The sequence below is a fragment of the Triticum urartu genome, chromosome 7A, assembly GCF_056163025.1.
Source record: "Triticum urartu cultivar PI428250 chromosome 7A, HENAU_Tu73, whole genome shotgun sequence".
In the NCBI taxonomy this organism is placed as follows: Eukaryota; Viridiplantae; Streptophyta; class Magnoliopsida; order Poales; family Poaceae; genus Triticum; species Triticum urartu.
The window spans coordinates 711,404,204-711,428,034 of record NC_141879.1 but is presented as its reverse complement, the minus strand read 5'-3'; the positions used below and the strand labels follow the sequence as shown (position 1 = coordinate 711,428,034).

General features: G+C 43.3%; 3 protein-coding genes and 1 long non-coding RNA gene across 4 annotated transcripts; 2 read left to right on the top strand and 2 right to left on the bottom strand.

The window, feature by feature from the left end:
• The first annotated feature begins 9,728 nt into the window (after nucleotides 1-9,728).
• LOC125523869 (uncharacterized) lies at nucleotides 9,729-17,617 on the top strand. Its single transcript, XM_087534462.1, has 22 exons — nucleotides 9,729-9,968; nucleotides 11,106-11,318; nucleotides 11,455-11,514; nucleotides 11,662-12,339; nucleotides 12,456-12,596; nucleotides 12,752-12,871; nucleotides 12,966-13,206; nucleotides 13,369-13,523; nucleotides 13,637-14,005; nucleotides 14,113-14,200; nucleotides 14,336-14,577; nucleotides 14,698-14,784; nucleotides 14,908-14,985; nucleotides 15,099-15,212; nucleotides 15,329-15,445; nucleotides 15,564-15,835; nucleotides 15,991-16,165; nucleotides 16,267-16,380; nucleotides 16,488-16,619; nucleotides 16,717-16,817; nucleotides 16,958-17,144; nucleotides 17,283-17,617. The coding sequence occupies exons 1-11, from the start codon at nucleotides 9,918-9,920 to the stop codon at nucleotides 14,410-14,412; spliced, it is 2,193 nt and encodes a 730-aa protein (XP_087390588.1). The 5' UTR covers nucleotides 9,729-9,917; the 3' UTR covers nucleotides 14,413-14,577; nucleotides 14,698-14,784; nucleotides 14,908-14,985; nucleotides 15,099-15,212; nucleotides 15,329-15,445; nucleotides 15,564-15,835; nucleotides 15,991-16,165; nucleotides 16,267-16,380; nucleotides 16,488-16,619; nucleotides 16,717-16,817; nucleotides 16,958-17,144; nucleotides 17,283-17,617.
• A 372-nt stretch (nucleotides 17,618-17,989) lies between these two features.
• Nucleotides 17,990-19,076, bottom strand: LOC125522854 (uncharacterized). Its single transcript, XM_048687894.2, has 2 exons — nucleotides 18,284-19,076; nucleotides 17,990-18,164 (listed from the first exon to the last, which is right to left on the bottom strand). The coding sequence occupies exons 1-2, from the start codon at nucleotides 19,074-19,076 to the stop codon at nucleotides 18,091-18,093; spliced, it is 867 nt and encodes a 288-aa protein (XP_048543851.1). The 3' UTR covers nucleotides 17,990-18,090.
• A 27-nt stretch (nucleotides 19,077-19,103) lies between these two features.
• LOC125523799 (protein FAR1-RELATED SEQUENCE 5-like) lies at nucleotides 19,104-22,335 on the bottom strand. Its single transcript, XM_048688871.2, has 7 exons — nucleotides 22,167-22,335; nucleotides 21,924-21,964; nucleotides 21,679-21,819; nucleotides 21,489-21,566; nucleotides 21,322-21,387; nucleotides 21,059-21,112; nucleotides 19,104-20,969 (listed from the first exon to the last, which is right to left on the bottom strand). Exons 1-7 carry the CDS (start codon nucleotides 22,207-22,209, stop codon nucleotides 19,104-19,106), a joined length of 2,289 nt encoding a protein of 762 aa, XP_048544828.2. The 5' UTR covers nucleotides 22,210-22,335.
• On the top strand, nucleotides 21,478-23,475 carry LOC125523798 (uncharacterized). Its single transcript, XR_007290424.2, has 4 exons — nucleotides 21,478-21,548; nucleotides 21,915-22,170; nucleotides 22,680-22,893; nucleotides 23,010-23,475. It is a non-coding gene; the product is annotated as an uncharacterized LOC125523798 (long non-coding RNA).
• Nucleotides 23,476-23,831: the final 356 nt, after the last annotated feature.

The window sequence follows — 23,831 nt, the reverse complement described above, 5'->3', positions numbered from 1 at the left end:
ACGTTTTTCTTTTTGTTTAGGGTTCTTTTTGTTTGTTGTTGCAACCGCACCAACACGAGCGCAATCGCAACTCAACACGCCCAAGCGCAAACGGGGGTCGGGGCGGAGGGCTGTCGGCGCCGATGAAATTGGTTCCATTTCTTTTACTTATTTTTAGGTTTTTTATTGTAGTTGGAACTGCCCCAACCCAAGCGCAATCGCAACCCAGTACACCCAAGCGCAACCGGGGGTCGGCCGGAGGGCTGTCGGCGCCGATTAAATCGGTTCCGTTTTTCTTTTTGTTTAGGGTTCTTTTTGTTTGTTGTTGCAACCGCACCAACCCGAGCGCAATCGCAACTTAACACACCCAAGCGCAATTGCAAGACATATAACGTGACCGCAACCGGGGGTCGGGGCGGGGAGGGCTGTCGGCGCTGATGAAATCGGTTCCATTTTTTCTTTTGATAGGGTTCTTTTTGTTTGTTGTTGCAACTGCCCCAACCCGAGCGCAATCGCAACTCAACACACCAAAGCGCAACCGGGGGTCGGGGTGGACGGCTGTCGGCGCCGATGAAATTGGTTCCATTTCTTTTACTTATTTTAAGGTTTTTTTATTGTAGTTGGAACTGCCCCAACCCAAGCGCAATCGCAACCCAGCATGCCCAAGCGCAACCGGGGTTGGGGCGGAGGGCTGTCGGCGCCGATTTCGGTTCTTTTTTTGTCAGGTTTTGATATTGTTGTTGTTGCAACCGCCCGAACCCAAGCGCTCAATCGCAACCCAGCACACCCAAACGCAGTCGGGGTCGGGGCGGAGGGCTATCGGCGCCGATGAAATCGGTTTCGTTTTTCTTTTGTTTAGGGTTCTTTTTGTTTGTAGTTGCAACTGCCCCAACCCGAGCGCAATCGCAACTCAACACACCCCAAGCGCAATTTGCAAGACACATAACGTGACCGCAACTCAACACAACCCAAGCGCAATCGCAACCCAGCACACCCAAGCACAACCGGGGTTGGGGCGAAGGGATGTCGGCACCGATTTCGGTTCTTTTTTTCCATTTTTGTATTTTTTATTAGTTTTTTGGTAGTTGCAACCTCCCCAACCCGAGCGCAATCGCAACTCAACACACCCAAGCACAACCGGGGGTCGGGACGGTTTGTCGGTGATGATGGGAATCACCGCCCCATCCTCAGTGCAATCGCAAACTCAACACAACCAAGCATAACTGCGGAACATCTATTGCGACCATGACCGAGGGTCGGGGCGGACGGATATGGGCGCAGATGAAATCAGTTCTTTTTTTAGTAGTTGCAATCGCCACAATTCGACCGCAACTGCAACTCAACACAACCAAGTGCACCTGCAAGATGTATAATGTGACCACATCCGGGGGGTCAAGGGCAGTGTTTTGTTAGTGACGGCGAAAACTGTGTTTAATCATTTTTTACAGGTCGTCTGTTGTTTTTAGCATTTTTTAGATGGTTGTTAGTAGTTAATATTTTTTTCATATATCATAGTTATATAGTTTTTTTCACACACATATGTAATCATTTTCTAAGGATGAAAATAGTAATAAAGCCACTAGTTCTTGTATATCGTTCTTCCTTTTTCTTTATCCAAATGTCTATGGCAGGTGGCCCCTCCTTTAACGTCTCTTTTCCAAAGAGCCGTCCTCATTTTTGGTGAGTGTGGTTACTGTTTCAAATGAGATAGAAGAAGAGGAAGACAGGGGAGTGACGAGAGAAGGTCCATCACGGGAGCCCGCTCATCCAAGGTTTGCTGTGGCCGGAGTTGCCGGTGTCGAGATGCCCGGCGGCGAGGGCAAGGATCCAGGGTCGCCACACGCAGAGGAGCAGGTTCCTTCCTACCCCCCGACCCCCTCCTCCCCAGCCCCCCGCCGCCGTACCAAATCCGGCCCGCAGCTGTGTGCCGAGGTCAAATCCCTCCGTCTATAACCTCATATTCGCCTCTAGCTTTCACGAATTATGTGGTTACGGTGACTATCATGTACTGAGAGGTTTGAATCGCAACAGAGATTTGCCAAAATAGCAGGATACCCAGGGGATTATTCCTGTGTTCTGCGTGGGGGCGCGGTTGTGTGTTAGGCACCAAAATCCCCATTGTTAATCCACATGTTCATTTTCGTCTACAGGAGATTTAGATTTTTTTTCTTGTTCAAATCAGGCATAGGTAGATGCGCCTACTATGTAGTCAATCGATTTGGGTATTTTTTCGTTTTTTAGTTTTCAGTTTTCGTGCTGAATTTTTTGATATATTATACGTTTTTTTCCGACATCGTATGCAAAAGTTATAGCCATTTTACATTTTCCTACACTTTTTGGAAAACATGTCCAAATTTAAGTTTTCAAATTTTCCTAACTAGTAGATGTAGTAATATAACTACCTCTCGAAGGATTTTATTTTTTGAAGTTTTTATCATTTTCTTTTGATTTTTTCAAAACTGAAATGACGATACACGGGTGGGGTAGAGTTTGAAAATTGCCCTATAGTGCCGGTTTGTGTCTTCAACCGGGGCTATAGGTTAAGACTCTATAGTGCCAGTTGGTGACGCAAACCGGTACTATAGGTTAGACCTTTAGTACCGGTTTGTGTCACAAACCGTCACTAAAGGGGCTCGTGGGGCCCTGGCCTGATGCCAGCCTGCCACCACCCCTTTAGTACCGGTTCGTGGCACGAACCAGTACTAAAGGTTCATTACGAACCGGCACTAATGCATAGCCATTCGAACCGGCACTATTGATCACATTAGTGCCGGTTTTTTTACAAACCGGCACCAATGTGTTTCACGTTTGACCCTTTTTCTACTAGTGCTAACGATCATATTTCATCCCTCCAAACCCTTCCTCTGTGTTTTCTTATTTCTTGGATCCGTCGAAATGATCTTAGCGTTTAGCGTACCATGCTTCTAGATCCATCTAAAAGGGTAAATGTACCTTTACTAAGTGTTTTGTTTTTTTGCGCAAGAAAACTTTCAATCTATTTATCTTCAATCATGCCAGTACAACGAACACCAGAAATAATAAAAATTACATCCAGATCCGTAGACCACCTAGCGACGAGTGCAAGCACTAATGTGACCCGAAGGCGCGTCGCCGTCATAGCCCCTCCCTCGCTAGAGCCGGGCAAAACTTCTTGTAGTAGACAGTTAGAATGTCGTCGGGCTAAGGCCCCATATGACCAGCACAGCAGAATAGTAACCGTTGCCATGAAGAGTAGCTTAGATCGCAAAGATCCAACCGGAAGAAACGCAAACGTAGACGAATTACGATTAGATCTGAGCAAATCCATCAAAGGCAAATCCGCCGGAGACAGACCTCGACATGCCCACCGACGGTGCTAGATACGCCACCATGACGGGGGCTAGGCAGGAAGAATCTTATTCCATCTTCAAGTAGTCGCCGCCGTCTCATCTTTTTAAACGGAACACAAACCTTAATTAAACTCAAAAGCACTTTTGAAAACGGAGCCTTCCCGTCGGCATGCCGACATGGCTCTAAGGCCTCCGGAGACGAGGCGAACTGGCGGCGGCGCCCCGGCAGGAGGCAAAGGAACCCTATACCTTTACTCAATGTTTAGATGTGAAATTTTAGTTCTGGTAGAATAGTTTAGATTCAGTTGGAATTGCAACTGTACTGCCTTGTCGGCACGTAGGTACGAGTCCAAGAGTCCATCGACGAAGTAGCTAGCTCATGAGGTGGTGTACCTGGATACCTAGTCGGCACGTAGGTTCGAGTCCGAGAGTCCATCGACGCGGATAGAAATATTATTATACTCCCTCGGTCTGTAGTATAAGACGTATATCTAATTCGGATTTGCTAAAACTCATTCGACTGAGAAATAGATTGGTCTCATTCACTTTTCCAACCGTCGGATCCAGCCGCGCAGCGATTCGTGTTTGTCAACATGGAGAGCTTCGTAGCGACGTGTGTGCGCCGTTCGGCTCGCGACCCGGCTCCCTTTTTTTATTTATTGTTGGTTTTTTTTCTTTGAAGTTGCAACCGCCCCAACCCGAGCGCAATCGCAACTTAGCACACCCAAGCGCAATTGCAAGACATATAACGTGACCGCAACCGGGGGTCGGGGCGGAGGGCTGTCGGCATCGATGGGATCGGTTCCATTTTTTTGTTTAGGACTTTTTTTGCTTGTAGTTGCAACCGCCTCAACCCGTGCGCAATTGCAAGTCACCACACCCAAGCGCAATTGCAAGACATATAACGTCACCGCAACTAGGGGTCGGGGCGGGGGATTGTCGGCGTCGCTGAGATCGGTTCCATTTTTTTATTTGTTGTTTTTTTTCTTTGTAGTTGCAACCGCCCCGACCCGACTGCAATCGCAACTTAGCACACCCAAGCGCAATTGTAAGACGTATAACGTGAATGCAATTGGGGATCAGGGCGAAAGGCTGTGGGCGCCGATGAAATCGGTTCCATTTTTCCTTTTGTTTGGGATTCTTTTTTGTTTCTAGTTGCAACCGCCCCAACCCAAGCGCAATCGCAACTCAACACACCCAAGCACAACCGAGGGTTGGGGCGGAGGGCTGTCGGCGCCGATGAAATCGGTTACGTTTTTCTTTTTGTTTAGTGTTCTTTTTGTTTGTTGTTGCAACCGCACCAACACGAGCGCAACCGCAACTCAACACACCCAAGCGCAACCGGGGGTCGGGGCGGAGGGCTGTCGGCGCCGATGAAATTGGTTCCATTTCTTTTACTTATTTTTAGGTTTTTTATTGTAGTTGGAACTGCCCCAACCCAAGCGCAATCGCAACCCAGCACACCCAAGCGCAACCGGGGGTCGGGGCGGAGGGATGTCGGCGCCGATGAAATCGATTCCATTTTTCTTTTTGTTTAGGGTTTTTTTTGTTTGTTGTTGCAACCGCACCAACCCGAGCACAATCGCAACTTAACACACCCAAGCGCAATTGCAAGACATATAACGTGACCGCAACCGGGGGTCGGGGCGGGGAGGGCTGTCGGCGCTGATGAAATTGGTTCCATTTTTTCTTTTGATTGGGGTTCTTTTTGTTTGTTGTTGCAACCGCCCCAACCCGAGCGCAATCGCAACTCAACACACCCAAGCGCAACCGGGGGTCGAGGCGGAGGGCTGTCGGCGCCGATGAAATTGGTTCCATTTCTTTTACTTATTTTAAGGGTTTTTTTTTGTAGTTGGAACTGCCCCAACCCAAGCGCAATCGCAACCCAGCACGCCCAAGCGCAACCGGGGTTGGGGCGGAGGGCTGTCGGCGCCGATTTTGGTTCTTTTTTTGTCAGGTTTTGATATTGTTGTTGTTGCAACCGCCCGAACCCAAGCGCTCAATCGCAACCCAGCACACCCAAATGCAGCCGGGGTCGGGGCGGAGGGCTATCGGCGCCGATGAAATCGGTTCCGTTTTTCTTTTGTTTAGGGTTCTTTTTGTTTGTAGTTGCAACCGCCCCAACCCGAGCGCAATCGCCACTCAACACACCCCAAGCGCAATTTGCAAGACACATAACGTGACCGCAACTCAACACAACCCAAGCGCAATCGCAACCCAGCACACCCAAGCACAACCGGGGTTGGGGCGGAGGGCTGTCGGTGCCAAATTCGGTTCTTTGTTTTCATTTTTGTATTTTTTTTTGTTAGTTTTTTGGTAGTTGCAACCTCCCCAACCCGAGCGCAATCGCAACTCAACACACCCAAGCACAATCGGGGGTCGGGACGGTTTGTCGGTGATGATGGGAATCACCGCCCCATCCTCTGTGCAATCGCAAACTCAACACACCCAAGCGTAACTGCGGAACATCTATTGCGACCATGACCGAGGATCGGGGTGGACGGATATGGGCGCAGATGAAATCAGTTCTTTTTTTAGTAGTTGCAATCACCACAATTCGACCGCAACTGCAACTCAACACAACCAAGTGCACCTGCTAGATGTATAATGTGACCACATCCGGGAGGTCAAGGGCAGTGTTTTGTCAGTGACGGCAAAAACTATGTTTAATCATTTTTTACAGGTCGTCTGTTGTTTTTAGCGTTTTTTAGATGGTTGTTAGTAGTCAATATTTTTTTCATATATCATAGTTATATAGTTTTTTTCACACACATATGTAATCATTTTCTAAGGATGAAAATAGTAATAAAGCCACTAGTTCTTGTATATCGTTCTTCCTTTTTCTTTATCCTAAAGTCTATGGCAGGTGGCCCCTCCTTTAACGTCTCTTTTCCAAAGAGACGTCCTCATTTTTGGTGGGTGTGGTTACTGTTTCAAATCAGATAGAAGTAGAGGAAGACAGGGGAGGGACGAGAGAAGGTCCATCACGGGAGCCCGCTCATCCAAGGTTTGCTGCGGCCGGAGTCACCGGCGTCGAGATGCCCAGCGGCAAGGGCAAGGATCTAGGGTCGCCACGCGCAGAGGAGCAGGTTCCTTCCTACCCCCCGACCTCCTCCTCCCCAGCCCCCCGCCGCCGTACCAAATCCGGCCTGCAGCTGTGTGCCGAGGTCAAATCCCTCCGTCTATAACCTCAGATTCGCCTCTAGCTTTCACGAATTATGTGGTTACGGTGACTATCATGTACTGAGAGGTTTGAATCGCAACAGAGATTTGCCAAAATAGCAGGATGCCCAAAATAGCAGGATGCCCAGGGGATTATTCCTGTGTTCTGCGTGGGGGCGCGGTTGTTTGTTAGGCACCAAAATCCCCATTGTTAATCCACATGTTCATTTTCGTCGACAGGAGATTTAGATTTTTTTCTTGTTCAAATCAGGCATAGGTAGATGTGCCTACTATGTAGTCAATCGATTTGAGTATTTTTTTTGGTTTTTTAGTTTTCAGTTTTTGTGCTGATTTTTTTGATATATTATACATTTTTTTCCTACATCGTATGCAAAAGTTATAGTTGTTTTACATTTTCCCTACACTTTTTGCAAAACATGTCCAACTTTAAGTTTTCAAATTTTCCTAACTAGTAGATGTAGTAATATAACTACTTGTCGAAGGATTTTATTTTTTGAAGTTTTTATCATTTTCTTTTGATTTTTTCAAAACTGAAATGGCGATACACAGGGGGGGTAGAGTTTGAAAATTGCCCTATAGTGCCGGTTTGTGTCTTCAACCGGGACTATAGGTTAAGACTCTGTAGTGCCGGTTGGTGACGCAAACCGGTACTATAGGTTAGACCTTTAGTACCGGTTTGTGTCACAAACCGTCACTAAAGGGGCTCGTGGGGCCCTGGTCTGACGCCAGCCTGCCACCACCCCTTTAGTACCGGTTCGTGGCACGAACCGGTACTAAAGGTTCATTACGAACCGGCACTAATGCATAGTCATTCGAACCGGCACTATTGATCACATTAGTGCCGGGTTTTTTTACAAACCGGCACTAATGTGCTTCACGTTTGACCCTTTTTCTACTAGTGCTAACGATCATATTTCATCCCTCCAAACCCTTCCTCTGTGTTTTCTTATTTCTTGGATCCGTCGAAATGAACTTAGTGTTTAGCGTGCCATGCTTCTAGATCCATCTAAAAGGGTAAATGTACCTTTACTAAGTGTTTTGTTTTTTTACACGAGAAAACTTTAAATCTATTTATCTTCAATCATGCCAGTACAACGAACACCAGAAATAATAAAAATTACATCCAGATCCGTAGACCACCTAGCGACGAGTGCAAGCACTAATGTGACCCGAAGGCGCGTCACCGTCATAGCCCCTCCCTCGCTAGAGCCGGGCAAAACTTCTTGTAGTAGACAGTTAGAATGTCGTCGGGCTAAGGCCCGATATGACCAGCGCAGCAGAACAGTAACCGCTGCCATGAAGAGTAGCTTAGATCGCAAAGATCCAACCGGAAGAAACGCAAACATAGATGAACTACGATTAGATCCGAGCAAATCCATCAAAGGCAGATCCGCCGGAGACAGACCTCGACATGCCCACCGACGGTGCTAGATACGCCACCATGACGGGGGCTAGGCAGGAAGAATCTTATTCCATCTTCCAGTAGCCGCCGCCGTCTCGTCTTTTTAAATGGAACACAAAACTTAATTAAACTCAAAAGCACTTATGAAAACAGAGCCTTCCCGCCAGCACGCCGACATGGCTCTAGGGCCTCTAGAGACGAGGTGAACTGGCGGCGGCGCCCTGGCGGGAGGCAAAGGAACCCTATACCTTTACTCAATGTATAGATGTGAAATTTTAGTTCTGGTAGAATAGTTTAGATTCAGTTGGAATTGCAATTGTACTGCCTTGTCGGCACATAGGTACGAGTCCGAGAGTCCATCGATGAAGTAGCTAGCTGATGAGGTGCTGTACCTGGATACCTAGTCGGCACGTAGGTTCGAGTCCGAGAGTCCATCGACGCGGATAGAAATATTATTATACTCCCTCGGTCCGTAGTATAAGACGTATATCTAATTCGGATTTGCTAAAACTCATTAGAATGAGAAATAGATTGGTCTCATTCACTTTTCCAACCGTCAGAAATCCTGGGGTCGGGGCGGAGGGCTGTCGGCATCGATGGGATCGGTTCCATTTTTTTATTTATTGTTGGTTTTTTTTCTTTGAAGTTGCAACCGGCCCGACCCGAGCGCAATCGCAATTTAGCACACCCAAGCGCAATTGCAAGACATATAACGTGACCACAACCGGGGGTCGGGGCGGAGGGCTGTCGGCATCGATGGGATCGGTTCCATTTTTTTTTTGTTTAGGAGTTTTTTTTGTAGTTGCAACCGCCCCAACCCGAGCGCAATTGCAAGTCAGCACACCCAAGCGCAATTGCAAGACATATAACGTCACCGCAACCAGGGGTCGGGGCGGGGGATTGTCGGCGTCGATGAGATCGGTTCCATTTCTTTTATTTGTTGGTTTTTTTCTTTGTAGTTGCAACCGCCCCGACCCGAGTGCAATCGCAACTTAGCACACCCAAGCGCAATTGCAAGACGTATAACGTGAATGCAATTGGGGATCAGGGCGAAAGCCTGTGGGCGCCGATGAAATCGGTTCCATTTTTTCTTTTGTTTGGGATTCTTTTTTGTTTCTAGTTGCAACCGCCCCAACCCAAGCGCAATCGCAACTCAACACACCCAAGCGCAACCGGGGGTCGGGGCGGAGGGCTGTCGGCGCCGATGAAATCGGTTACGTTTTTCTTTTTGTTTAGGGTTCTTTTTGTTTGTTGTTGCAACCGCACCAACCCGAGCGCAATCGCAACTCAACACACCCAAGCGCAACCGGGGGTCGGGGCGGAGGGCTGTCGGCGCCGATGAAATTGGTTCCATTTCTTTTACTTATTTTTAGGTTTTTTTATTGTTGTTGGAACTGCCCCAACCCAAGCGCAATCGCAACCCAGCACACCCAAGCGCAACCGGGGGTTGAGGCGGAGGGCTGTCAGCGCCGATGAAATTGGTTCCGTTTTTTCTTTTTGTTTAGGGTTCTTTTTGTTTGTTGTTGCAACCGCACCAACCCGAGCGCAATCGCAACTTAACACACCCAAGCGCAATTGCAAGACATATAACGTGACCGCAACCGGGGGTCGGGGCGGGGAGGGCTGTCGGCGCTGATGAAATCGGTTCCATTTTTTCTTTTGATTGGGGTTCTTTTTGTTTGTTGTTGCAACCGCCCCAACCCGAGCGCAATCGCAACTCAACACACCCAAGCGCAACCGGGGGTCAGGGCGGAGGGCTGTCAGCGCCGATGAAATTGGTTCCATTTCTTTTACTTATTTTAAGAGTTTTTTATTGTAGTTGGAACTGCCCCAACCCAAGCGCAATCGCAACCCAGCACGCCCAAGCGCAACCGGGGTTGGGGCGGAGGGCTGTCGGCGCCGATTTCGGTTCTTTTTTTGTCAGGTTTTGATATTGTTGTTGTTGCAACCGCCCGAACCCAAGCGCTCAATCACGGGAGCCCGCTCATCCAAGGTTTGCTGCGGCCGGAATCGCCGGCGTCGAGATGCCCGGCGGCGAGGGCAAGGATCCAGGGTCGCCACGCGCAGAGGAGCAGGTTCCTTCCTACCCCCCGACCCCCTCCTCCCCAGCCCCCCGCCGCCGTACCAAATCCGGCCCACAGCTGTGTGCCGAGGTCAAATCCCTCCGTCTATAACCTCAGATTTGCCTCTAGCTTTCACGAATTTTGCGGTTACGGTGACTATCATGTACTGAGAGGTTTGAATCGCAACAGAGATTTGCCAAAATAGCAGGATGCCCAGGGGATTATTCCTGTGTTCTGCGTGGGGGCGCGGTTGTGTGTTAGGCACCAAAATCACCATTGTTAATCCACATGTTCATTTTCGTCTACAGGAGATTTAGATTTTTTTTTCTTGTTCAAATCAGGCATAGGTAGATGCGCCTACTATGTAGTCAATCGATATGGGTATTTTTTGGTTTTTCAGTTTTGATTCTGTGGGTACAGAGCATTCGAAAGTCATGCAGGACACACACTTTGCTGCATATGTGTGTTCAACAGCTTGGGAAACTCAGTAACTTTTTTCTCTCACTCCATGGGATGTACAGAGTCATATAAAGAGTCCTTTTTGGAACTATAATCAAGTTGGGGCGGTCTTCCTCTTGACAAAATAAGAGAGATAATTTGTGGTAGTTCAACAAAGTTTGTTTGTTGTTCATCAGTATTTACGCCCAGTTTTTATCCGTTGAATGTTCATGACTACAGGGGATGTGCACAAAATCTTCAGCAGTAGTTATTGTTTGTTTCTGTATTTTTGTACCCTAATCATCATTTTTCCTATGCAAAAGGATACATGCTTTTTTTCTGAATTCAGCTTTGAGGAAGAGGTTAGAATCGCGGGAGACAAGCCCAAAATCACTAGAAGGTCCTGCGTTTTTTTTGGGGTTTTGTCAGTAACTGAATGTAAGCTAGTTTTTTGGACACCGATCAAAATAGAAGAGTACATGTGGAGCCTGCGGGATGCGTCGACATAAGGGGAATAATTTGATGGTTACGCTCACGTCAGTGTTACTAGTAGCCGGTAGTAGTAGATGAACTGAGCAACTGTGTTTTTCTACCATTATGGCACACTGACAGAGCAGCTGTGTTTTTTATTATTATATATATATATATGTAGCCTAATCATCCTTTTTTCTTTTTTTGTTATTTTTTTGTGTTGGTAAAACACATGATCAGGATGTTAAAGGAGATGATGAAGAGAATAAGGGACGCATCGATCAACCCGAGGGCCCAACAGTTGATAAAGAGAAGAATGACACAACTGCAAGTCAAACCTTCAAGATTGACGAAGATACAGTGGATGTCGAAAGCGAACAGTACCATGGGAATGATGACCTAACTGAAACCGATGTGTCCAACGACCTACTTTATGCTGGAGTAAAAAATTTGGTGAAGTCATCCCCCCTCCTCCACCCCCTGCATTTCTTCAGCTTTTCTTTTTTTGTACATTCAAAGTTCCTCTTATATATATATTTTTGTTTTTACTCACAATGATTTTTTGTACTTATTTTTATCACTATATCAGATTGTGAAGAGCTTTAAAAGGAAGCAAAGACGGACCATTGTACGAAAGGGGAGCAAAAAGGTAGACTTTAGTTATCCTTGTCACGCGTAATTCATTTATCATGTGTGTAATCATTTCTATGTCACATACTACTTCAATTTTATTCATTTATAACTCTGTTTTTTGTTTGGGTGAAACTTTTTAATTTCCCCCTTTTGATGTACACAGAGACCAAGACTAACTGAAGCGACTTCACATGATGATTTTGGCGATGCAGTATGTAAAGCATATACTAGGTGCAGCATACCATATTTCTCCGAGGTCGCGAATAGCATTTGCAAGAGCAAGAACAAAGTGGACTTAATCAGGTCTACTGGTTTTGGTTACATGCTGGAGTTAGATGATTGTCTTGTGCCTAGGCCATTTTCTCAGTGGATAGCAGACAAGGTCATTGTTGACGATGAAGCAATTTTCATCAACAAGAAGCGCATACCACTGAATGCACTGGGTGTCCTGCATGTTTTTGGCATTCCGGCAGGGGACATCAACATTAGCATGGTCGACGATGCAGGGAAGTCAGAGTTCCTTGCATTTTTCGGGCTCACAGAAGTGCCCACAATAAAGTTTTTTGGCAACAAGATTATTGAACGAGAAGAGTTGTCTGACGAACAGCTCATTCGTTGTTTCCTGATTGTTGCCCTGTCAACCGTGTTGTGCCCAACTTCAAACACTAAACCAAGCACCAAGTATATGGGATCACTAATAGATGTCAGTAAAATCAGAAACCTAAATTGGTGCAAGTTCACTCACATGTGGCTGTTGCAAGCTATTAGGAAGTATCAAAAAGAGAAGACGAAGCAAAACCGCTTGACATTGACACTAGGAGGCTGCATATACCAACTAGCGGTACATTTTCTTTTCTTTTTCTATTTTATAGTTTTTGTGTCTTCCTTTTTCCTTTCTTTTCCTTTTTTTCATCAAAACAAGTTGACATCTGTTATTCTTTTTTTTCTTTTCCCAAGGTCCGCTTCCTTGACTTCACAGACTTTGGAGCAATACAAGTACCATCAATCATGCCAAGGATATGTCTATGGAAAGGCAGTCTTGTCAAAAATTTCAGTGATATGCTCATAGACCAAAATGGCATGTACAGACCAAGTAAAGTAAGTTTTTCTCATCTATACTTATTTCTATCTTTGTTTGTATTCTCTGTTTCTAATGTAACGACAGAGAACAGAATAGCAGATATTCTGTTGGGCCAGGGTCAATTTAAGAGAACTTTAATTTCTTTTACTTTGGTCTTTTTTTACACATGTAGATAAAAGATGAATCTGAAACATGCTATGCTCAAGAGTCATTTAGTTGGGCCAGCACAACGAAGAACTCAAACTTAAGGGCTGCTATTGACAGAACAGCGGGGAATTCTCTTCCCGAGGAGGTTCCCCCCTAATCTTTTTTTCTTTTTCTGCATGCATTTATGATTTTTTTCATTTCATCATTTTCTCACTTTTTTGTTTCTTCACATGTATCAGGTGAAAGAAGAGATATACACATCATTCCAGTTTTACATGAAAGATGAAAACGTAAGCACTTGCATGAAAGCAAAGAATTTGCTTTTAAAGACCCTGGAATTAGTGACATCAAGAAATGGCAATTCAGAGAAAACTTTGAAACTTGAGTCATCCGAGAAGAGCCATAATACAGTGAGCAACCAACACTGGTCAGGATCTACTGTAAAAGTAAACTCAGATGGAGATTATGAAGAAGATGACGATAAATATCCTATTGTTTGCAAAATAGAAACCCGTTTTTTACAACCATGTGTTTAAAGCACTGTTATTTGTTTTTTAATTCTATTTGGACAGGCCTTCTACTCATTTAATTTTTTCTCTTTTTTATTTTCTATAATTATGCTCCCTTTTGTAGGAACGACGACTCTACTTCGAAGGACTAAGAGGGTGAAACAAATCAGCGAACAATCACCTGCTTCAATTGAAACTGAAAGAATGAGCCATGAGCAAGAAGTATTCCAAGGAAAGAGTGATGAAGGGGTTGATGTTATTGGGAGCTCAAAGTTAGAAGATGCATATGTAAGTTCATGAATCTTTTTACTGTACTCTTTTTAGGATATATTCCCATGTTCTTTTTCCCTTTTTATTGTCCGTTTTTAAAACTCTTGCTACTTACCTCCCACATTTTTCAGAATCAAATGGGCAAGGGTAATGAAGAATTTCAAGAACACAACAACAAAGAGACAATAAACACACAAGAAGAAATTCAAGATCAAGTGAACACAAGCAAATATGATACAGAGGCAGTGAAAGCACCCCAAGAAGTCAGCATCGAAGATGGACTAGGAAGAGAAAACAAGGTTACAGTGCAGGACAAGGTGCTAGAAGCGAAGATCAATGAAACAAGAGCAGCGAGCACGACAAGTTTTGAGTACTTACTTCTACCAGACAACACTGCTTTGTTACCTCAAATTCAGAGCAAAGAAGCTGGGAAAGGAAATGCATCAAGTTTTTCCGGTTTCATGAGCCAAAAGACATCCAGTAATGAACATATCTCCCAAGTAAGAAGTTTTAACTAGCTACTTGTTACTTAACATCTTTCTTTTTCTTTTTACTACTTTTGTTATTTTTTAACATCCCATGCTCCTTGTTATTTGTTTCTTGACAGCAAAAAGACGACACCAACGTGATCAACCAGCAACAGAAGGGGTCCTGCAGCAAAATAGATTTCGACATAAATGTCACATTAGCTGCAGGTACCTTTATCTTTTTTGATGATCCTTTTTCCTTTGCATCAATTTTCTGTTCAAAACTGAAGAAACCAGCAACAACTATTCAATTTTGTTTCATTTTTTTGGAGCTGATGATCATCATTTGCTTCTCAAATATAGATGAGGATGACGCAAATGACCATGAAGCAAATAAGCATGTCATAGATAATCCTATAGGAAACGAAGACGAATCCTGAATTGATTACTTGGATAAAGCAAGGCAAAAGTACTTTTTCTATGATGATGACACGCCAACTTGTCGTATACTCGAAGATATGGATGACTGAGGGAATGAAATAACTGAGCCTGAGCTATGGCGTCCTGTGCACATGACAACAAAGGAATATAACGAAAAAATTGAGGTGGGCAAAACGTAGGAAAGGAGCCTCATCAAATCAAAATATATGCCCCCATGTGTTATATGTTACTAGTGTAGACACTTTATGTCTTTAACTCGTTTTCTTTGGTGCGTCAATAATCAGAATGCAAAGAAAATCATTGTTCACCAGACATTGAAAGAAAAGGAATCAGGCAACTACCATCAAGAGCAAGAGATCAAGAGCTGCGAGGTTTCATCTTCTTTTTACCTTTTCAATATTTCTTTATTTAATCACTTTTTTTAGAAAAATATAATTTTCTGCCTTGTTGGTTTCAAACAACACCTTCATCCCGTGTCCTTTTTGTGTCAACAGTTTTCTGTACATTGCGCGCAACAGCAACAAAGTGTTGGACAAAGATGCACTTCACCAGACGGAGGAATAATTGACCTGGTTATTTTTTTTCTCTGCATTTTGCTGCTGAGCAGTTTCTGTTTTCTTATGAGATGTTTCTCATTTTTTTTATTCATGGTCTTTGATTTTCTCTTGCTTCTAAAATGATACAGACATCACCAAACACAAGCATTCGAAATGAGTGGAACGAGCCGCATACATGCTATTCTCCTAGGAATAGGAACACAACTTACAAGACAACGACTACCAGACCCCCACGCACCAAAGTACATTTTTCTTTTTTTATCCCCATTTTTTTGATTTTTTTTCTACATTAACAGTTTTCCTAGGCACATTTCTTTGGTTTTCTCATATTTCTTTCTTTTTTCATTTTTTGATACAGCATTTTTTCTCAGAAGCCACAATGACAGGGAGAATTCTGTTCCCAGAAAGAGCTAACATTGAATGCAATTTAGATGGGACAGAGGATAACCCTATAACGTTCTTGGATCATAACAGTGTAAGTGTTTTCTTCTTCTTTGTGTTGTTTTGCTTAAAAGCTGAAGTCCAAAAGAAAAGATCCCAGAATGTCCATAGTTTCATACTTATATTTTTTTTTATTTGTTGAATTTTTCCAGGCATCACCAGAGGTCCAAATCCTCAGTCAAAGTCCTTTCAAATAGTCCTGCAGTAACTTAGTTGATAGATCAGATGAGCACTATAACACCAGACTCTTCTTAGGGAGTACAAGCAGCTCTAGGGGCAAAGAAAATATACCACCTAAAAGGGTAGTACAACCAAGCAAATTTTTGTGCTCGCCTTATGACCAAGACAGGGGGCCCATCATGGAATACGAACTTCATCTATATCACAACATCTTACTCCTAAGCGAGAATAATTACTACAAAGGGTTAGGACACTTTTTTCCCTCCCAGACCACCGAATTTTTGTTGAGTTGTTCGTGTGTGTGTTTTTTTTTCTTCCTTGTTTTTGTGCATTTGAATTGTATATAGCAGTTCCCCCCTTGCACTGACATTTTTCTGCGGACAAATCATGAAAATGCAGGGACTACTGGGCAATTGAGATTGATAAATGTAGGGTATCATTGGAACAACTAGGCAATTCATTCAAACCATCAGGGTGGGTGGAGTCATATGTCATCAATGCATATTGTCGAAAATTATTCAGAGATAACCACCCCAGAACATCCCAGAGGCACTACTTTTTCCACACGGCGGCAGTGAGTTCCAATACAATCTTGTTTTGATGTTTGTTTATCTCTCGCTTTTTTAGTTGAAACTTTAATTTTATCTTTCTTTTCTTTTTGTTTGTTTGTAATAGGAGTACTTTTTGGAGAAGTGGAGGACTGAAGTGGGGAGACTATCTTTCAAAGATAAAGTTCTAAGGAGCTTCCACGGAGCAGGGAAAGCAAGACGACTAGAGCTGAGCAATGAAGTAATGTCTCAAGCCATTTTTTGCTCATCAAAACACTTTTGAAGTCATTGAGTTATGGTTTCTTGAATTCCATCTACATTTTTATTTTTTCTTCTTGTTCGTTATAGTTGTTCTTTCCTACTCTTCATGAGGATCATTGGTTCGTCTTCCTCGTCGACTTGAAAGCACGACAGTTCATATTCCTTGACTCAAAGTACGCAGAAAACAGCGAGTACCACACGAACATCAAGAACATGATGGTTATGCATCCTTCCTTTTTAAAGAAAATCAAGAGAATTTTATTTTCTTCTCTCTTCCCCCAAGATTTCGTTGTCTTATTATATGATTTTTTTTCAGATAACAAACTTTATCAAAGCGTGGCGTGATGCTAACCTGAGAAACATGCGGTTCAATCAATATCAAACAGCATATCCAGTATTACCGAAACAAGTAGGGAGGTAAATCATAAACAACTTTTTCCAATACCATTTTTTCATATGAAATATCAACTATATTTTTATTCGCTCTAATGTTTTTAAGTTGTTTTTCCTCATCTCTTGGTTTTTCCTTTTTCTCACCCCCCCCCCCCCCGAAATAGCGATGATTGTGGAATTTTCACAATAAACAAGATGCAAAATTATCGAGCCAGGAACCCGCTGCAGACAGTATTCCAATCAAAAGATGTTCCAGATGCGCGCGTGAGACTTGCTGTTGATCTACTATTCAGCACTCACAACGAAATAGATGAAGCAAAGACACTTGTCAAGGACTTGTGATACAGAACTGTATATCTTTTCCCCTATTTTTCCCATCTGTCATGTTTTTTTGCGTTTGCAACTGTAAACAAATATCCTTTTTCTTGTCTCTCATTTTAAGGTTTCTAACTAGTTCATTTTTTTGTACATCCTCACATGGGCAAGCAGGTCAATCAACTAGAATATTTCTGTCATACATGGAAGAACAATACTAGAAGGTTCTTCAGCAAGATGATGAAAAACAATCCCAAAAGTTAACGAGACGACAAAATTTCCAGTGTACATGGAGGAACGATACAATTTTTTTCTATTTTCTTTTTTTTCCTTTTCTTACCTGAAAGCGAATCCAAAATGTAAAGCAGTGCGTGTATTTTGGCCTCAAGGATTTTTTTTACCGTCATATGCATAGTTTTAGAAACTGGTCATTAACCAGAAAACAATCCCATGTGTATAATGTTGCTTTCAGATCAATATCAAACATCGGTTCTTAAGCATTTTTATGATTATTTTTTATTTTTTAAAGTTTGATTTTTCTCCCCCGCCTAGATATTAACCAGAACATTTTCTTTCATGTTTTTTCTCCTCTTGTTTCTATCACTTCTCCTCCTTCTTTCTTTTGTGCAGGTTTTCAAAATTCTTACTGGACAGAAGCTAGCTAAATAGCACAAGCAAAAAAGTGGATCAAGAACCTTAAGTAACCAACTGGGGTAATGTAAGTGTCGCTACCCCCACGGGAAACATTTTTTCCCTAGTTTTTTTCACAGTACAAATAAAAGATAGAAACATCAGCATTTTTCTTAAAATAGTATAGCAAAAGTGCTATCATCCATGAACCATCATATAGTTCTTTTCTTTGGTTTCTGTTCATTGGCAGAACGAGGACCACACTTGGCTCATTTTTACATTTTTTTCAGTGCTCGCAGGGACAATCAAAAAACCAAACCAATGCCTTCTTGAACTTGTAGCACCCAGTTTCTCAGTTTCCTTTTCTCGCCTTCTTGCTCGGTTTTGCATGAGCTGGCTGCTTCTCTGTAGATGTCCCAGCAGAGGCTGCAAAAATTTTAGGGCATAAACAATTCATCAAAATCAATCATATGAAGTACAAGTCCAGTTTTTATGCTGAAAAATACTTGCTAACACTGAAAAGAAAAAGTTTTTTTCTGGGAAACCTGAGACATGTTTGCGGCTGACTTTTTCTTTGTGAGCCAAATCGATATCTTCAGGTCTTGCCGTACAACTATTTTTATAGTGATCAGGCTCCCCACAACGACTGCATGTGACTTTCTGTTTAGATAGTAAACCTTCCATGAAAGTTTTGTAACGTCCTTTTTGTGGACGCCCTTTTGATACTGCAACATCAGGATCCTGAAGATTGTCCCCATAGCCATCAGGATGCGGTCCTACATCAAACTCTGTTGTGTCCTTGTCAATATTTGCTTGTTGTGCTTCTGCAAGTTCATCTTCTTTAGTCATCTCATCCAACCTCTGTTGCACCCTTTCACTTCCTGCTACAACATATAGATATTTTCTGTTTGTTGATGCACCATCTGAGGCCATCTCATTGAGCCTGTTGGAGAGCAAGGTATACCTTAAGTGTTGACTTCCAGCAGTCAGTTCCAAAGGAACATTGAAACGGATGTCCCGTATGTCCTTTGTATTTTTTGGCCTCCACCTGTCTATGTAATATTTCTCTAGCAGCATAGACATGTTGAGATGAGAAAGTACTCTCAAGACATGGCTGCACACAATGCCATCCTTCTGAAATTTCCCACAAATACAACTGAACTCCTGTTGCTGCATGTTCACAATCACAATAAATCTTCTTGTTCTGAAATCTTTTTCAGCTAGCATTGGTCTCTTGTAAACTTCATATTTCACATTTCTCTCAACCTCTTCAACATGCAAATTCAACACAAACTTTATCTGTTGTTGGAATCTGTAAAATATCTTTCGGTTGTACATTTTTGCAGCTTGCAACTCAAGTTCACTTCATGCCCACAATGTTGGCGAAGTTGTTCTAGTGATAGAGTCTTGCTCCCGCTCCTTATCTTGTATAGTTTCTGAAATCTTCTGGTACTCTTGTAGGAAGCTTATCACGTTGTGAGTTGACGTGATGTTGTCCTTGAATATGGCATTGGTGCCTTCACTAAGTGCAGTAGAGTGAATGAAGGGGAAGAAGTTCTTCTTGAAATACACAGGGACAAACCTTTTCCTTTTCTTCCACATGATTTGGAAATACTTCACATGCCCAATGTTGTATTTCTGGAGCATCTGTGTCCACAAGTTCTCAAACTCAGTCACCGTCAGAGAGTTGTGTATGATGTCACTGAAATCATCATGCAGGGTTTTATTTGTAGCAAAAGTCCTAGTACATTTTTCCTCAGCCTTCTTTTTAATATGAAACAAACAACGTCTGTGGCAGATATGGGGGAAAACTAGAGGGATAGCTGTCTTCATCCCAGCATCCTCATCTGTGATGATTGTGGATGGATATTTGCCACCCATGCAATGCAAGAACGTCTCAAACAACCATTGGAAGGTGTCAGCTGTTTCATTCTCAATGATAGAGCAAGCAAACAAACAGTTTTGGCCATGTCCTGTGATTCCAACAAAGGGAGCAAATGGAAGGTTGTATCTGTTTGTCTTAAATGTTGTGTCAAAGCTGAGGCAGTCTCCGTACAGCTCGTACATCTTCCTAGAATACCCGTCAGCCCAGAAAATGCACAAAACTTTACTTGCTTCATCAGAGACTTTAGCTGTCTTGAACGCATAGTAAAATTGTGGATCTTTAGCTTGTCTCTTCCTGAAATATGTTAGCACCTGCATCATGTCATTTTGATTGCTCTCTTTGCCAATGGCTGTCCTAACATTGCTGACATGCTTTTTGGTATAAGGAGTGTTTCCACCTCTCAAGTAACTTAGGATTGCCATTATTTTTCTTGTTGGTAGCTTCACAGTATTGAATGTTTGGATTAGGAGCTTCTCCTCCTCCGTCATGTGCTTATGAGAACGAAGGTATTTCACTTCTGTGTGAGGACTCAAATCATGGTTGTGTTCTAGGTTTATGGTTGTTATCACCCACTTCTCATCCTTCTTCACGACAATGAGCTGAGCTTTACACCCTGTTATTGCAATGGTGTTTGCTTTTTTCTTCCTCGCGTTCCGATAGGGCTCTTGTCCTGTTTTCTGTTGCCTTGTCTCACGTCGTTTCTTCCTCCTATTCTCTTGTTCTTCTTCATCAATTACTTTTCCTGACCGATTGCACTTGAAAGTTAGCCGAGTTGATGCACTGCCACCTTGTTTCTTGCCACAAAAGCGGGCTGCCTTCTTCACAGAAAATCCAGCAATTGAGGCATATTCATTGTAAAAGGTGTAAGCTGCATCCTCCGTATCAAAGACCATGTTCACAAGGGGTACGTGATGGCTACGCACTTCCTGACTAGAACTCTGGGCAGCAACTATACTGTCATTTTCAAGGAAAATCAGTATATCTTCATGTGTCAATTGTTCAACTTCATCAGCTGCACCACTATTTTCTTGTTGTCCAGCAGTTACAGCAGTCATATCAGAGCTTCTTTGCAACAACGTTGGAGGAAGATCATCCTCAGAATCACTGTCAGAAGGATTATCAGTTGAATCTATCAAGCAGTTTTTGTTTCCTCCATCCATCTCCATATCTCTGTCCCAGTTCAAATCATTCAAGCTTTCTGTAAAATGGTTGTCAACAAAAGGTTCCACCTCTTCTTCACGTTGTGTATCAAGTTGAGACAAACACTGATCTGCAGAACGAGCATCAGGCCGGGCTGTATCTTCGGATGATCTCCCATATCGCCCAGTTATCATGTACATATCATTCTGCAGTTTTTTTTCCAGAAAAACAAAGAACAATCAGAGAATTTTCCATAGTTCTACCCAACATGCACACATATATCCAAAAAACCTACCTCAGTACGGACTAGGTGATCTTCTTGCGATTGTGAGGATCCGTATCTAGCCCCCTGAAAAGTAAAAACACCATTCAGTTACTTTTTTGTCGATTTTGTACTGCTGACAACAGCAGTTTATTCTTTGTGCACATACATATCATTGAAAGAGTACATTTTATTACTATACATTTTTTGGGATTCTATGTCAAAAGAATTAATTTTACTACTATACATCAACATATATGACAAGTCTGTTAGGGGGAGGTGGATGGGCAAAGAACCTCTTGTTCAGCAGCAAGGAGCGGCTGCATGTATGATATGGGAGCATCATGCACCATGGTATCTACCTGCACATTCATTCATTTTTTATGAAAAATATCAGCAAAGTCTTGGTGCCTTTTTCCCCCTTCTATTGGTCACGACAGAATTTTTTTCGCAAAATACTTACAAGGTGTTGGAGTGGTGGAGACATTTGAGTGGACTTTCCCTTTGAAGTGTCTCCCCTCAGGTTTGTATGAAAGCTCACCTGCGCACAACAGTGTTTTCAGACTATTTAAAGACAGTTTTTTTTGGCAAGGTGGAAATACCTCTGTGCTGTCAACATTATTGTAGCTACAAAAGAGAGATGTATGCATTACATTGTTTTGATCATTCCCATGCATTGTATTGTCATCAGCAGCAACATACACTGGGTGTTGCATCCAGGGGTATGCATGATATGGTATTTGATTCAGAGAAGCAGAACTTAACCATTGTTGTTGCTGGCTTATATGGGTGCCCTGCATTGTGTAGTTTCAGAGACTCTTTTTAGGCAAAGCAAAGTGCAAAATTCATTTTTAGTTTGATAACAATCATCACTTTTCTGTTTTTTCAGGACACTAACCTGAGAACCATGAAGATAAGCTCCATATGCATCAAATATAGCTGCAAGCAAAGCAAAAATTGTCATGTATGGACATTTCTGTTCACAACTTTTTTCTGTAAAAAACAACCCTTGTCTATTTTATTCACAACGAAAATCAATTCTTTTCCCCTATTTTTCTAAGTCTTGAATGTTCTACTCGATTTCCTGTGTAAGGATCAACACAAAGCAGAACTAGATCTGGGGGGAGGAGGAGGAACATACCCTGGTGAGTGTTGTCTGCTCCTGGACCTCTCCATGCATCCATGAGCAGCTTCCCCTGTATTTCTTCTCTCTCCTCCAACTTTTTCAGAGTTCTTCAAAGTTTTCTGCTGTTTTTGAGCAAATTGAGTGAGTTCATCTCCTTAATTTTGATAGATTAGAGGGGAAAGGTTGGGGGGCTAGGTTTACCCTAGGGACATGGGAGATCACCTGGGAAGAAAAAGTGATCGAGAAAAGCAGAGCAGCTTTCTCTCTTTGTGTGTATCCCGGGCTCTTTATGTTTTCTCGTGACAACCCAAAAAAGCCCACAACCTTTCCCACAACCCAAAAAAGGCCCACAACACAAAGGCCCACAACCAACAACCAACAAGGGAGAAGTTTTCAACCCAATTGTGCGGGGGAGAGAGGAGCCTGTCTCGGTCTGCCAGGTGATCGGCCTGCGACAAATAACGTGCAACGTCATCACCCACGTCATTCGACTGAGACCATTTTATTTCTCATTCGAATGAGTTCCAGGCACTCCCTATCTAATTTCTCGAGCAGCGTATTTTGCCCTCAGGGCAAGAAGGAAGATCACGCCTACGGAACAAGAAGTTCAGGAGATCACGCGCCAGACAACATGTTGGCGTCCGTGCTCCGGCGTCTCCTGCACCGCGGGATCCTCGCCCGCCGCCCGGCGCCACCGCTAGCTCCTCGTCCTCGTCTCTTCTCCACCAGCCACGTTCCTCAGGTTCGCGTCTCATCCCATGCCATGATCTTCAACCGACCGGAGCTCTTTTCTTCTTTTTTTCCTTTTTGCGGAGGAAATAAAAAGAAACACTCTCTGATTTCCTTGAAACATTGTAGGGTCATCCGCCACCAGTCCAATCGGTAGGTCTCGGGCCAGAAGTGGACGCGGCGAGGGGTGCGAGCGAGCTGTCGTTGGACGACGGTGTAAGGGTGTTCATGCGAGCCGACTTCAAGTACCAAAACATGATAACAGCCTTCGGGCTCGCTTTTACCGGATGCAACGTTGAGCGATACATGAGGAAACAACGTGAGAAGAAAGCAGAGGACGGATCCACCATGGATGCGTTGGTTGGTCTTGCTCTTAATATGGAGTAGGGGGTTTTTTCTAGAATATTTTTTGAAGTGACGAATTAGGAGTTTTGGTTCAGCCAGAAACAGGTTGGCATTGTTGTATTACCCCGCCTTTAAGTTTTTTTTAAGGGGTCACCACCACACTTTGTTTAAACGACAATAACATCCGGTACAAATAAAACATCAGGAGTGGTGGATAACCAGAAATAATGACCAGTGGCCAAAGAAACCGAGGCCCTAGCAAGGTCATTTGCTTCTCTTGCTTCATGAATAACTAAAGGGTCTTGGAACTACAACATCCTCCTTTCATGTCTTCTGCCAATAGAGTAACTAGGATCCTTGTAAACTCTTGCTCACTGACGGAATCCTGCATGATGGACAGCCATAGTTTTGCATCTTCATGATTGCATGCTAACTTGTGCTACAGTAAATCCTCATCCATCAAAGCCCAATCACACTTGGACAACCGACGGTTAATCAAGGCATGACGCCATGAATCGTCTGCCGAGTTGCACACAAAAGAAGTGTCATCATCTGCAATATGTCGCAGCCTTAGTAATTCTTCCGTCGAGATAGAATTCTTTGCCA